General features: G+C 44.6%; 1 protein-coding gene across 1 annotated transcript; it reads left to right on the plus strand.

Annotated features, from left to right (window-relative positions):
• Positions 1 to 1,087: 1,087 nt before the first annotated feature.
• Positions 1,088 to 13,061, plus strand: AHSG (alpha 2-HS glycoprotein). The gene is made up of 7 exons (XM_081953633.1): positions 1,088 to 1,351; positions 3,314 to 3,424; positions 5,021 to 5,105; positions 6,061 to 6,224; positions 7,862 to 7,972; positions 9,246 to 9,347; positions 12,307 to 13,061. The coding sequence occupies exons 1-7, from the start codon at positions 1,151 to 1,153 to the stop codon at positions 12,553 to 12,555; spliced, it is 1,023 nt and encodes a 340-aa protein (XP_081809759.1). The 5' UTR covers positions 1,088 to 1,150; the 3' UTR covers positions 12,556 to 13,061.
• The last annotated feature ends 1,199 nt before the right edge of the window (positions 13,062 to 14,260 follow it).

Below are 14,260 nucleotides of genomic sequence, written 5' to 3' on the forward strand. Positions count from 1 at the left end.
TGGTATTAATTCTTTATGTCTATTCTCTAACCACTGGTAAAAAGATTCCCAAATTGTATAATAATCAGTTTGTTCTTTCTCTTTGATAGCCAGTGTCAATCTGTTCATTTCTGCACATTCTACTGTGTTTCCCCAAAAATAAGACAGGGTCTTATTATCTTTTGCCCCGCCCCCCAAATAAGCACTTGGCCTTATTTTCAGAGAGGTCTTATTACTTTTGAGGTGCAGGAGGCAGCAAGCATGGTCACCTCATGGCTGCTGCTGTGTTGCAATATTTTGGGGGAGGCCTTATTTTAGCGCATGCACTCAAAAGCCCAATTGGGCTTATTGTCCAGGGAGGTCTTATTTTCAGGGAAACAGGGTAATATTTTCCTAATCACATTCTCCTCTGTAGGGATCTCTTCACTTTTCCAATTTTGGGCAAATACAATCCTAGCTGCTGTCATAACATGAAGGTCTTAAAAGTGCCAAAATTGGACGCCTCTGGTCTACAGAACAGCGTGGGTAGTGAAGAAAAGAAACCAATGGATCTGTAACGCTGAGAAAGGTGGAAGGAATGAAAAGAGGATGGAGTTGCTGTCTAAGATGGATCGAGTTGGTTACAATTGCAATGGTTGCCATGTTGGATGGCCTAAAAGCTAGTCTGGGGACAGATCATTTTAGAAAAGGTCAAATTAGTTGCTAGGAGTCAAGGTCAGATGGATGGCACTTAATCCCTGTTAGTTAAGTCAGTAAAGGAGCTGAGGTTTGACACGAAGTCTCCCATATGTTATAATTCACACTATCTTTTGTGCATCCTTGCTATATAGTTTTGTATTCTTAAAATACCCTTTTCTGCAGCTGTATCCTGGGATTAATACAGCTGATTGTCTAGGGGAGCAGCTTTCCCCTTTTCGCACAATCTGCATTTTTCCCCCTTATCTAAGCAAACTTTGACTAGATGTCCCCACATATTTATTTTTCCTTTCCTCTTGTTTGCAGGACCTTTGGCAAATATTGCATCCTCCCAAGTAAGCTAATGCAAGTGGGCAGGTGGGGGTGGGGGGGACAGGGGACAGAAACACTCCATATAAAGGAGCACCTGGCGTCGGATCCCCTGAAGTCTACCTTCCTTCTGTCGGTGCCTTGTACATCATCTCTGAACCCAACCATGAATGCCCTGGTAGCTCTCGTGCTCCTGGGTCAGATTATAGGATGCACGCTTAGCCATCACTTGCTGCCACAATTCGATTGCAACAGCGAAGAAGCTGAAAGATTTGCAAGCTTGGCCGTCAACTACATCAACGAGCATGCTATACACGGATACAAACATGTTATCAATGTAATCAAGGATGCTCATGTCCTGCCCCGGGTAAGTACAAGGGGAGGAAAAAACTTCCTAGTTTCCTTTACTAAATCAATAACCATTAGGTGATTTTTTCGGTGTGTGTGTGTGATGTTGTGCCAGTCAATTGCTGTAGTCTTCCTGCTGAGATTGGGGCAATCTATGGCCTCTTCATAGGGACGTGGTGGCTCAGTGGCTAAGACACTGAGCTTGCCGATCAGAAAGGTCAGCAGTTCGGCGGTTCGAATCCCTAGCGCCGCATAACGGAGTGAGTTCCCATTCCTTGTCCCAGCTTCTGCCAATCTAGCAGTTTGAAAGCATGTAAAAATGCAAGTAGAAAAATAGGGACCACCTTTGGTGGGAAGGTAACAGCGTTCTGTGCACCTTCGGCATTTAGTCATGCTGGCCACATGACCACGGAGATGTCTTTGGACAGCGCTTGCTCTTTGGCTTTGAAATGGAGATGAGCACCACCCCCTAGAGTTGGGAACGACTAGCAGATATGTGCGAGGGGAACCTTTAACTTTATGGCCTCTTTCTAGTCACTATTCTAAAAATCTCATAGCTTCCATTTCAATTGAATTGCTAGATGGGTGTGGCCAACAGGTGTCCATCATTTTGTTGATAGTGACACATAATGCTCCCACCTCATCTCAGCGATAGAGCACTGCTGCTTCTTTAGCTATCAGATTCTTAGAAAGGGAGGGTGGTCATCTTGTGATCTGTACCATACACACAACATGTGTAACTAGCACAAAGCATGTTTTTGTGATTGCATTTGGATAGCAATAGCACTTAGACTTATATACCACTTCAAAGTGTTTTACAGCCCTCTCTAAGCGGTTTATAGAGTCGGCCTATTGCCCCCAACAATCTGGGTCCTCATTTTACCCACCTGGGAAGGATGGAAGGCTGAGTCAACCTTGAGCCTGGTGAGATTCGATCTGCCAAACTGCTGGCAGCCTATGATCGCAGAAGTAGCCTGCAGTACTGCTCTCTAACCACTGTTCCACCATGGCTCATATATGCAGAGCTTGGTTTGAGCACCTGTTAGAGTTGTTGCATCAGCTCAGCCCCTTGGGTTATTTAATTGTTCAGCGTGTGATAGAAATCCAGGAGATGGTTAATTCTGCAACTGGGTTAAGTGTTGAATGAACTCTCCAACTGGGCAAAATGTTAGCTCCCTCCCAACAATACGATCTTCATTAGACCTCCTGTCCCAAACAGTTGTCCTAAGTATTTGTAGCAGTGGTGGGCTGCAGGCGGTAACCCCCGGTACAGGCGTACCGGAACCTGCCTGGAGCACCGGATACCTCTCCGGTATGGTGCTCTGGAGTGCCCACCCACCCGTGCTCCTTATCTGTCTTTAAAGTCTTCGGCGCTTCAGCTTCTGCACATGGCGCATACAGCACCTGCATAACGCTCTGCCGAGCAGCTGGAGCATCGCGTAGGTGACGCTGGATGGTAAGACGCATGTGCGCACATCCTTGTGGATGATGCCGGGCCCGTACCAGTTGGAACGGGATCTGGAACCCACCATTGATGTGTAGGTAGATAGATCAGGACTACCCAATGGCATTTTTGGAGCCAAAATGCTGGTGGTTGAATAGACAAAATGCACACATGTGAACGGTGCAATGTCAGAAAGAGGCTATTTCTTCCACCCAGACCTGGCCAAAACTAACAACTGGGAAATCAACTGAGGAAAAAACCTCATACCAACGCAGAGCAGAACAGATGTTCATATCAAGACATGTCAGCCTTGTCCATTCCTGCCTTGCAACCTCCAAAGGAACCGTGTTCAACTTAAGGCAGAATTGACATTTCCTGTTGGGTGTATTTTCTTCAGAGCAATTGATACTGAGAAGCACGCCAGGATGAGGTCTTTAACTTGTGTGTCAACTCAAACATTCCCGAGAGTCAGCTGATGCAACAGAGGCAGAAATGTGCAGGGAGAAAAGTCATTCTCATGCTAATTTTTCATTTTAGAGACCCCATGGGAACGTAATCTTCCTTGAGCTAGATCTTCTGGAGACAGTCTGTCATGTGTTGGATCCAACTCCTGCTGAGAATTGTTCTGTAAGAGCACATCAGTACCACGTAAGTGTCTGAAGGTTCTTGAAAATCTAAGACTTTGTGAGAGGACAGGTCCTCTCTTACCCTCCACCAAGAGTAAATTGAGTTTCTGAACACATATACACACAAACTGGTATACTGGTGAACAATGGATTAATGAAAACTCAGTGGTCGCTAACATATTCCACGGGCATTCATTTTGAGTGCACATTACTGTTGGACGAAATGTCCTTCTGGGTTCAGTTCCAAGTGGGGAGAAAGACGCTGGAAACATGGAGGCTGTTTGGAAAGAGGGTTTTAATGGTGGACAGGACCACATGGTTTGAGGTCCTGGGGGAAAAGGTGATCACATGCCTTGAAGATCTTGAAGAAAAAAAGGGAAGAGATGTTGAGAGTGCCCTGGTTTTATACCCTCTCTTGGGCTCCGCCTTGGAGCTTCTTGTTCCTGTGTAAGAAATATTTTCTGATTGGTAGTCAGACTCCCAGGGGGCAGGGGTCTTAGCTAACTTTGTAGGCTGTCTGTCCTTTGAGTCCCAAGCTTGGTTCAACTGTTGCTGGGTGATGATGTAATGAAAGGGCTTGGCGCAATTCCTATTATGGCTTTGCCTGAAGGAGATAGATCTTTGTTATGTAGAACAGACTGGCTCAGACCTTAATGGCCCACTGACAAAGGTGGGGAGGCTGAGTTTCTGCCTCCCTTTTAGGGGGAATATTCTGTCCTTTTAATATTTCCTACAATAATTCATTTTTCTAGGAGAGGGGTGGGTGCTAACCCCACATTACGTAGCCAGATTTTAGTTCAACTCTGAGCAATGAATTAGTCAGGAATTAAGAAGTCAATTCTTCTTTCACATTCACCCCGTGATGTCCAAAGTTGAATTGTTCCCATGCCAGATTCCATGAAAAGTGCCTTGTTGCTCCTCTGCTTAAAACAGGAGGTATCCAACCACGGCAACTTTTAAGGTCTGTGGACTTCAACTCCTGGAATTCCCCAGCAAGCTATGTCCAAGGTTGGACGCCTTAGGTTTAGAGGTTACTGTCCAAATTTCATCAACATGGAACTGGCCAAGTAGGAGTTCTCATATTACAACACCTGCACCAAAGACACCGATAAGATAGTTTTGAAGCAAGTATGCATGTCAGGTTCAAAACCAAGAAAGACCCGCTAAGTTAGGGCAAAGCAATTTTCCTTTATTGTTCCTTACCTAGTACAGACAGAAATCATGCCAAACTAAAGCAAATTACTTGCATCATTAAATGTATACAGTATTCTAGGGAGGAGGAGCTGTCTTGACCTTCTTCTGCCAACCAAACTTTGCTGTCTCTTGCTTCTCTGGAATGCAACCCCTCCCACCTGGGAATCCAGACTACATTCCACCACAGTGCACTAGCTACCGTAATGATACTGCCTCACAAATTAGTTACTACTGCACTGTGCTTGTTTTAATAATCTCCTCTCTGTTAAGAATGTGAAACATGCTGGAATGGACCATAATAAAGCCTACTAATGCTATACATCCCCCAGAAGCACCAGTTTTAAAAGCACAAACCCAAAATGGTTAGTTAAATCATGTTCAGTTGAAGTTTAACATGTTTAATTTGATGCCTTTGTATCTCCAGGCTGTTGAAGCAGACTGTGATGTTAAGCTGCTCAGTGCTGAGGGCGTCGAAAAAGTGGTTGCTGCAAAATGCCACTCAGAGCCAGGTAATTTGTCGTCGTCCCTCTTGGATTCTTACATGGGCTGGGTTCAAGAAACTAAAACAGGGGTCGGCAACCTCACACTCTCAAAGAGCCACAAACGTCCTAACCAGAAGCCCCCGTTCAATTCTGGAGCCGACTGGAAGTCAGGTTCCCCCACCATAGAGTCTCCTTCTAGTGCTGCATCCTTCTTCCTCTACCTGTCCTAACCGAAAGCCCTATCAATTGTGTAGCTGACTGGTGACAGGGAGCCACAGTAGAGGGATGAAAGAGCCACATGCGGCTCCAGAGCCCCAGGTTGCCTACCCCTGAACTAAGAGCTGTGCTAACCATCTTGTCATTTCCTGTCCTGTTTTATTAACTTTTTATGATGGTGGAGTTACTAACCCAGCCTTTCTTTAAAATTCAGCAGCACCTTAGGAATTTTTAAGAAGAGACTAGACAACCATTTGTCTGAAATGGTACATAATATCCTGCATTTTTTGCAGCAGTTCTCAGCTAAGACTGCCACCTGCTTTAAAAACATACGATGAACGGTTGCAGGAACTGGGCATGGCTAATCTAGTGAAGAGAAGGACCAAGGTCCAATATGATAGAAGTCTTCCAATATTTGAGGGGCTGCCACAGAGAGGAGGGGGTCAAGCTATTTTCCAAAGCACCCAAAGGCCATACAAGGAATAATGGGTGGAAACTGACCAAGGAGAGATTCAATCTGGAAATAAGGAAGAACTTTTCTGACAGGGAGAACAATCAACCCATGGAACAGAAGTTGCCTTCAGAAGTTGTGGGAGCTTCATCACTTGAGGCTTTCAAGAAGAGACTAGACTGCCATTTGTCAGAAATGGTGCAGGGTCTCCTGCTTGGACAGGGGATTGGACTAGATGACCTACAAGTCCCTTCCTGTTCTGTTAATCTGTATCTGTATCTGCCCTTCTTGACAATTTTTTTTTTGTCATTTCAGATTCTGTGGAAGACGTGTTGAAAAATTGTCCAAATTGTCCAACTCTTTTGCAACTGAATGACCCTCATGTGGTAGACTCTGTTAACTATGTGCTCCATAAACACAATGAAAAACTGCCCAACCACGCTTACGAAGTCCTTGAGATCTCAAGAGGGCAGCACAAGGTTAGTATGCAAATCTTAAAAAGGAATTCCGATGAACTCTTCCGGTTTAATGCTTTGATACTTCATATAACTAAGAGAAAGCAGGAGGAGATGGGGGTGGGGGTGGAGGAGAGAGATCTGCAAAAATCTAGGAAAAGAACCAGATATCAAGAAAGGAGAATATTTGTAGCTCAGGATTGAAATGGGAGGGGGGGTCCTTGGTGTTCTCTGAGCTTGGTTGTTTTCTTGCAGATGTTTCATTAACCAAACTAGGTAACATCATCAGTGCTAGACTGATGATAGAATAACACCAATGAAATGGGTAGGATTCAGCCGGTTCGGACCGGTTTGGGTGAACCGGTTGTTCACTTTACATCTGGTTCGCTGAACGGGTAGTTGCAAGGAATGGCTGGCCCCGCCCATGCCTCCCCTCCCCTCCCCTCCCAGAAGTCTCCACATGGCCCATTCACTATGCCAATTAAGTGCAGGGCTCGCCTGGAAGTTCTAGGAGGTGAAAAATAGGCCTTCTGGAAGTTCTAGAAGTCCCAGAATGGGCCTGTTTTCGGCTTCTGGAGGTCCTCCAGAACCCAGGGGAGGCCATTTTCAGCCTCCGGGAGGCTTGAGGAAAGCCTCCGGAGCCTGAGGAAGGTGAAAGCTACCCCCCCCGCCATGGTACAGGAGGCTGAATAGGCCACACCCACCATGACCACGCCCACTCAGCAACAGGGCAGAGGAGTGGTTGCTAATATTTTTCAATCCCACCCCTGACAAATGATGTTATTTAGTTTGGGTAATAAAATGTCTGCAAGAAAACAGCCAAGTACCAAGACCCCACAAAGAAGTAGCTGCTAAGAAAAAAAAAAAGGGATAGATAACTTTTCAAGAGCAAGTGGCTGCAGCTCGCTCTTTTAAATTTATGTTCCAAGCCTCTGAATCCAGTGAACAAGGATTCACTGACATTTTATTTATAAAATATAATTATGGGCGATACCCAGCCAAGTGAAACTTAGAAACAGCCACTAAGTAAAATGCCACATGAAGGACAGCTGCAGGTTTTGGGTTTGGCTAGTAAAGAAAAGAAGAATTAGGGGTGACATGATAGCAGTCTTCCAGTATTTGAGGGGCTGCCACAAAGAGGAGGGGGTCAAATTATTCTCCAAAGCACCAGAGGGCAGGACAAGAAACCATGGATGGAAACTAATCAAGGAGAGAGGCAACCTGGAATTAAGGAGAAACGTCGTAACAGTGAGGACAACCAGTGCTTGCTTTCAGAAGTTGTGGGTACTTCATCACTGGAGGTTTTTAGGAAGAGGCTGGACAGTCACTTGTCCAAAATGGTATAGGATCTCCTGCTTGAGCTGGGGCTGGACTAGAAGACCTCCAAGGTCCCTTCCAGCTCTATTCTGTTGTAAATATTCTAAAACAGAAGAAATGAAACAGCCATATAAAAGCCAAGAAATACTTATTTCTCAGGGAGTCTGGGGATCACGAATTACCCCCCTCTCCTTCTGTACCAAAGGGAAGGTGGGGAATTTCAGTAGGAACAGGGGATGGTGGGTGATGGTGGGGAGATGCAGCAGACAGGAGTAAAACTTCGTTCTCCCAGTTCTTCAACTTTGCCCACCACCCAGCTGAAACCTCTCTCGCTTTGATTTCAGCTCGAGCCTGAAGCTTGCTATGTGGAGTTTGCTATTGTGGAGACCAACTGCACCCATCAGGAACTTCACGATGACACTCAGCACTGTCATCCCAAAGCATTAGGAGAAGCGGTAAGTGCGAGGGTCAACGCCAACCCTATCTGAGCAATTGCCATCTCTTTCTCTCTCTCCCTCCCTCCCTCCCTCCCTCCCTTTCTCTTCCACTGCCTCTCTCTCTCTCCCTCTCTCCGCCTCTCTCTCTCCCTCCCTCTCTCCCTCCCTCCCTCTCTCTCTCCCTCTCTCTTCTCTATCCTTTCTTTCTTTCTCTCTCTCTCTCTTTCTTCTTCTTTCTCCCTTTCTCTTTCTTTCTTTCTATTTATCTCTCTTCTCTTTCTTTCTTTCTTTCTTTTTCTTTCTTTCAGTCTCTTTCTCTCTCCCTCTTCCTCTCTCTTTTCCCTCTCTCCTTTCTTTCTCTCTCTCTCCCTCCCTCCCTCTATTCTTTTTCTTTCTTTCTCTTTCTTTCTTTCTTTCTTTCTTTCTTTCTTTCTTTCTTTCATCTTCTCTCTCTATTCTCTTTCTTTCTTTCTTTCTTTCTTTCTTTCTATCTTCTCTCTCTTTTCTTTCTTTCTCTTTCTCTCCTCCCTCTCTTTTCTCTCCCTCCCTCCCTCCCTTTCTCTCCCACTGCCTCTCTCTCTCCCTCTCTCTCTCCCCCTTCCTCCCTCTCTCTCCATCTCCCTCCTCCTCCACCTATCTCTCTCTCCCTTTCTCTCTTCTCTATTCTTTCTCTCTCTCTCTTTCTTCTTTCTCCCTTTCTCTTTCTTTCTTTCTATTTATCTCTCTTCTTTCTTTTTCTTTCTTTCAGTCTCCTTCTCTCTCCCTCTTCCTCTCTCTTTTCCCTCTCTCCTTTCTTTCTTTCTCTCTCTCTCCTTCCCTCTATTCTTTTTCTTTCTTTCTTTCTTTCTTTCTTTCTTTCTTTCTTTCTTTCTTTCTTTCTTTCTTCTCTCTTTTCTTTCTTTCTCTTTCTCTCCTCCCTCTCTCTTCTCTCTCTCTCTTTTCTTTCTTTCTTTCTTTCTCTCTCCCCTCTTTCCCTCCCTCTCCCCCCTCTCTCTCCTAGCAAACCAGGGCCACATCCCAAATAAACATACAAGGCCAAATATTCTACAGAGAAATAGAGACTTGAATTTGGCTCTCACCAGCCCAAATCCTACAATTTAACCTCTGCGCAACGTCAATTTCTTCACAATTTGTCCAGAAATAATGCATCCCCAAACTTCCCATCAACATCTGAAGAACGATACGATGCCGAGCACTCTAATGAACTGGGTTGTGGTCTGATCGGATTCTTTAATTCACTAGTAGCTTTTGGGGTTCATGTGGAAATATCTTAATTCTTCCTTCTCTCCAGCATTTTGGATTCTGCAGAGCCACTGTTTTTAGATCGCATGCTACCACTGAAAAGCCTAAAGATGAAAAATATGAGTCAGACTGCGTCATCTTTGATGTCAAGGTATGTATGTTAAATGCAATTTTGTTCATCCTCCTTCCTCTTCCTCCACACCAGAGTTTCTTATCCTCGTCAACTTTATGATACGTAGACTTCAACTTGCTAGGCTTATCTCCTTTCAGAGATTAGAGTTGAGTAGCAGAAAGTAGTAACAAATGTGCCGCTGAATAGTCACTCACAGCCACCGAAGGTAAAACAAGGATAGCTTTACTTTCGTTAACAAAAATAGGATAAACAGTCTCCAAAAACAAGCTATAAGTAGGCCTGAATTATATGTACAGTCCATGGTACAACACGTTGATATACAGTTGCTCAACTCACACTTCACCATGTAGACAGGTAACTAATATACAGAGTAGCCACCATCCAATACACAGTATTCAATCCCAATACCAAGCAGGGAGAACATACAGGAACAACCAGGAACAATCAGGAACAAAGAGTTCCTACTTCCTTTTATGGCTGCTTAAAGCAACAGCATCCAATTACATCTCACTTGCTTTTAAAGTAACAGATACATTGTTACAATCATGGCTTATGCATATATATAAAGAGGGAGTAGTGACCTTCCTCCCATATTTAGGCATACCAGGGGTTGTAACACAAATACATACCTATTTCCCTGGCTCAACTGATAAGGAGGAGAGCCTGTGGCTTAGTGGCTAAGACTCCTGCCTAAGATATATACAGCCCAGGTTCAAATCCCAGTAAGGGTATGGCTAGCTGATGAGAGCTAATTAGCTCGAAATAGATCTATACTAGTCTCCCTTTATTTATTTATCAGTACAAATACAACACACACACACACACACACACACACACACACACACACACATACATACATACATAAATACATTGCCAAGCCAAGATTAGGGTTACATCCCTAACACAACTCCCAGAATTCCCCGGCCAGCTGGCTGGGGAATTCTGGGAGTTGAAGTCTGCATATCTCTTGGTTTCTCTTATCCATTCTGTCCATCCAAGGGACTCAAAACTAACTTCCTGTTCCAGCTATAGATTCCCCTGCATCCCTTCACATGAGTGAATGCTCTGATATATAATGCGTTTTGTTTGATCTTCACTTAGCATAATGCAGTCTTTATGATTTGCAAACCATAGATTCTTTTATTTATACACTTCCTTTTCTCTGAGATGATCATTTTTATCCTCACCGCTACCTTTTGGATTGTAGGTTGGGCTGAAGACAGAATAACTGGCTCAGAGCTAACCAGAAACTTATATAGCCAGGAAGGGCTGCCCAGTTTAACCCTGGCCTCTTAACTGCGATGCTATCCATTCAACAAACCGTGGTTATGACAAATTATGGCTTAGTCCAGCGATGGCAAACCTTTTTTGGCTCGCATGCCATAAGTGGGGGGAGCGCAGGGGGTCGTTTGCAGGCGTGCCGCACCCATAATGCAATGCGCAACCCCTCAGTGCGCATGCGCACACTACAGGCGCAAACCCCCATTTTCTGCATGCTTTTTTCGCCCTCCCCAGACTCCAGAGGCTTTATAGGAGTCTGGGGAGGGCGAAAACAGCCTCCCCCGCCCCCCCGGAAGCCCTCCAGAGCAGTCAAAATGAACCTCCGAGCAAACCAGAAGTCCGTTTCCGAACTTCCGGTTTGTCTGTAGGGCTGGTTTTTTGTGCCATAGGTTTGCTAACACTGGCTTAGTCATACACCTTACAATAACAAAAATGACAATCCTCTATTAACTGCAGGGTGAATTGCCGTTTTTCAATTTTATTCATTTGACTTCTACTCCAACATTTGCCAACTGCCAGCTTACCATTTACAATTTCCTCAATTTACAACAAATTTTATTTGCTAAGCAAGACTTCTGTTAAGTGAGTTTTGCTCCATTTTACATCCTTTCTTGCCACCGTTGTTAAGTGAATCACCGCAGTTAAGTCAGTAACATGGTTGTTAAGTGAACCTGGCTTCCCCATTGTCTTTGCTTGACAGAAGGTGGCAAAAAAGAGACCACATGGCCCCGCAACACTGTGACCGTCATAAACAAGAGTCAGTTGTCAAACGACCAAAATTTGACCATGGGGATTCTGCAACAATCATAAGCCTGAGAAACAGACATAAGTCGCTTTTTTCAGGGCTGTGTAATTTCGAAAAGTCTCAAAACAAATGAGGACTCCCTCTATTGGAAATATTAAGAGCCGCCGATTTTTTAAACTTCCTTTTTTTCAAGTTTTCAGTGGGTTTTTTTAGTTCACTTTTGTGTTAATGCGTTGGAAAGTTCAAAGCGGGATAAAATAGCAATAGCACTTAGACTTATATACCGCTTTTCTAAAAATATATATTTTTATTATTTTTACATTTAAAACAATGCAATACCGCGGAATCGGAGTGAGCATACATTCACATTATACACAGCTAGTTTCAGCCATTAACAATTAATCTACTTAATACATTGTCTGTCCTTCTGTTCGATCACAATATATACATTTGTTCCAGTCTTGTCATCTTGTCTTATACCAATCATAAAATCTGTTCCAGACTTCAAAATATCCTGATTCCCCTTTATTTTTAAGTTCAAGAGTGAGCCTATCTGCTTCTGCACAGGCCAACACTTTTCTGATTATATCAAGCTCTGATGATGTATTTTCTTTTTTCCAATACTGTGCATAGGTTATGCGCGCTGCAGTTAGTATATGTAGACTTATATACCGCTTTACAGTGGTTCGCAGCCCTCTCTAAGCGGTTTACAGAGTCCGCGTGTTTGCCCCCAATAATTCGGGTCCTCCTTTTGCCCACCTTGGGAGGATGGAAGGCTGAGTCCACCTTGAGCCTGGTGAGATTTCAACAGCCAAATTGCAGGCAGCCGGCAGTCAGCAGAAGTAGCCTGCAGTACTGCACTCTAACCACTGCGCCACCGCAGCTCCTGGTTCAATGGCCGAAGAAGACTCATCCGTGTTTACATGTTGTTGTTTTTGTTTTGTTTTCCAGGAGGGACATTCTCACAGCCATTTGGTGGAGCATCACTTTGTAAAAAACATTGATTCCCCAGGACACAACAATACTGTCCTGAACCTCGCCCATTCGCACAACCATACAAGCGCCTCACACGAGTCTCATTCTCACGAACATGTCACGGCAGTTCCTGTGGTCAAAAGAGAAGCTCCAACAGTGTCACCACACGATCACACACACGCTACAAAACTTTGTCCGGGAAAAACACATCACTTCAAGATTTAGGCCAGCCATGCCAGAGAGCTGAGAGAAGCCGCCCAGTTAATGCAAAAACCCTGTTTTCAAATCTGAACTCAAACCTTGCATCCAAAAAGGGGGTTTCACCCTGATACATTACAGGCTTAGTGTTGGGATCACCCATTGTTGTTGTTGTTGTTGTTGTGAGAAAGAGGCTCTGTATTTGTGCCTTTCTGCTTTTACAACTGCAGACGCTCACTGCAAACTTAACATCTTCCAGTCTCTCTCTGTTCAGCCAAGGATCTAGAAGAAAGTTGAACAGAAGTTGTATTAGCCCCAAAGTCAAAATTCTTATTTTTTTTTCTTTTAAAGAGAAAATGTATAACATTTGACAACAATATCTGCTCATCCCTTCTATTCTGAGTAAGATTCCCCAACCTCACATGTTTCACCATGCTACATTATTTTACAAGGGCAATGTTGAACAAAGTCTGATATAGTGACAGCAAAAGGCACAGGGTACTTCCTAAATAAAATGTTCAATTCTAAAATGATATTTGCCCCTTGTTTTGCTTTATATTTGTAGCCAGACGGCTTTGGGCACTCTGGGTGAGACTTCTGGGAATTACAGTTCAGCACCTCTAGGGGAGGACAGTGGGTCAACCTGTTCTCCAAAGCGCCTGAAACAGTGGTGGGATTCAAAAACTTTTACTACCAATTCTGTGGGCATGGCTTGGTGGGTGTAGCAGAGGAAGGATGCTGCAAAATCCCCATTCCCTCTCCTCTCCAGCGGAAGGATGCTACAAAATCCCCATTCCCTCTCCTCTCCAGGGGAAGGATACTGTACAATCTCCATTCCCCCCCAACTCCTGGGGAAGGTTACTGCAAAATCCCCATTTCCTCCTCACCCCACCAACCTGCTTTCCAGCTCCGTTCTCCTGTGCTGATCAGCTGAGACTTGGGAGGCAGAGAATAGATGGGGGCGGGGCCAGCCAGAGGTGGTGTTTGCCGGTTCTCCAAACTACTCAAAATTTCCACCACTGGTTCTCCAGAACTAGTCAGAACTGGTTGAATACCACTTCTGACCTGACGGCAGAGCAAGAAGCAATGGATGGAAACTAATCAAAGAATCAACCTAGAAATAAATCCAGTTCTTGGCAATTAGAAGAATAAAATACAATTTTGACAATGAAGAAATAAATATTAGAAAAGCCAGCATCTTTTCTACTCCATGTCCAAGGTTTATCTTGGACATCTCTTCTTTTTGATGGCATGCAGACCTTTGGGCTATCAACATTTAAAACAAAATCTTTTGGTCTCCCTGAGATTCAAACATCTTTGAACAGGTCAGATAAATTTCATGCCATCAACTTTCTCTTTTTTTCTCTGTCCTGGGCCATGTTACAGTAGCATAAAGCACCCTGTTTTATGACTGATTAGGGCCCAGTGATGGTGAATCTATGGCACGCGTGCCACAAGTGGCACGCGGAGCCATTTGTCAGGGCACACGAGGCGCTGCCCTGTCAGCTGGCCACTGCGCATGCGCACGCTGGCCAGCTGAGTTCACCTTTTTAAAAGCTATTTTTCGCCTTCCCCAGGCTCCAGAGGCTTTATAGGAGCCTGGGGAGGGCGAAAAGAGCCTCCCCGCCCCCTCCGGAGGCTTCAGGGACCGTCCGGAGGCTTCCCTGAAGCCTTCAGAACGCTTAAAACGACCCTCCGAGCAAACCAGAAGTGACTTCCGGTTTGCTCGGAG

Source organism: Natrix helvetica (assembly GCF_964273705.1).
Source record: "Natrix helvetica genome assembly, chromosome: 5".
In the NCBI taxonomy this organism is placed as follows: Eukaryota; Metazoa; Chordata; class Lepidosauria; order Squamata; family Natricidae; genus Natrix; species Natrix helvetica.

Excerpts from the sequence above, each read along its gene's own strand:
- AHSG (XM_081953633.1), top strand. The coding sequence starts at position 1,151 with ATGAATGCCCTGGTAGCTCTCGTGCTCCTGGGTCAGATTATAGGATGC. Across the intron at positions 5,106-6,060 it reads AAAATGCCACTCAGAGCCAG|ATTCTGTGGAAGACGTGTTG; the intron begins GTAATTTGTCGT and ends TTGTCATTTCAG. Across the intron at positions 9,348-12,306 it reads GCGTCATCTTTGATGTCAAG|GAGGGACATTCTCACAGCCA; the intron begins GTATGTATGTTA and ends TTTGTTTTCCAG.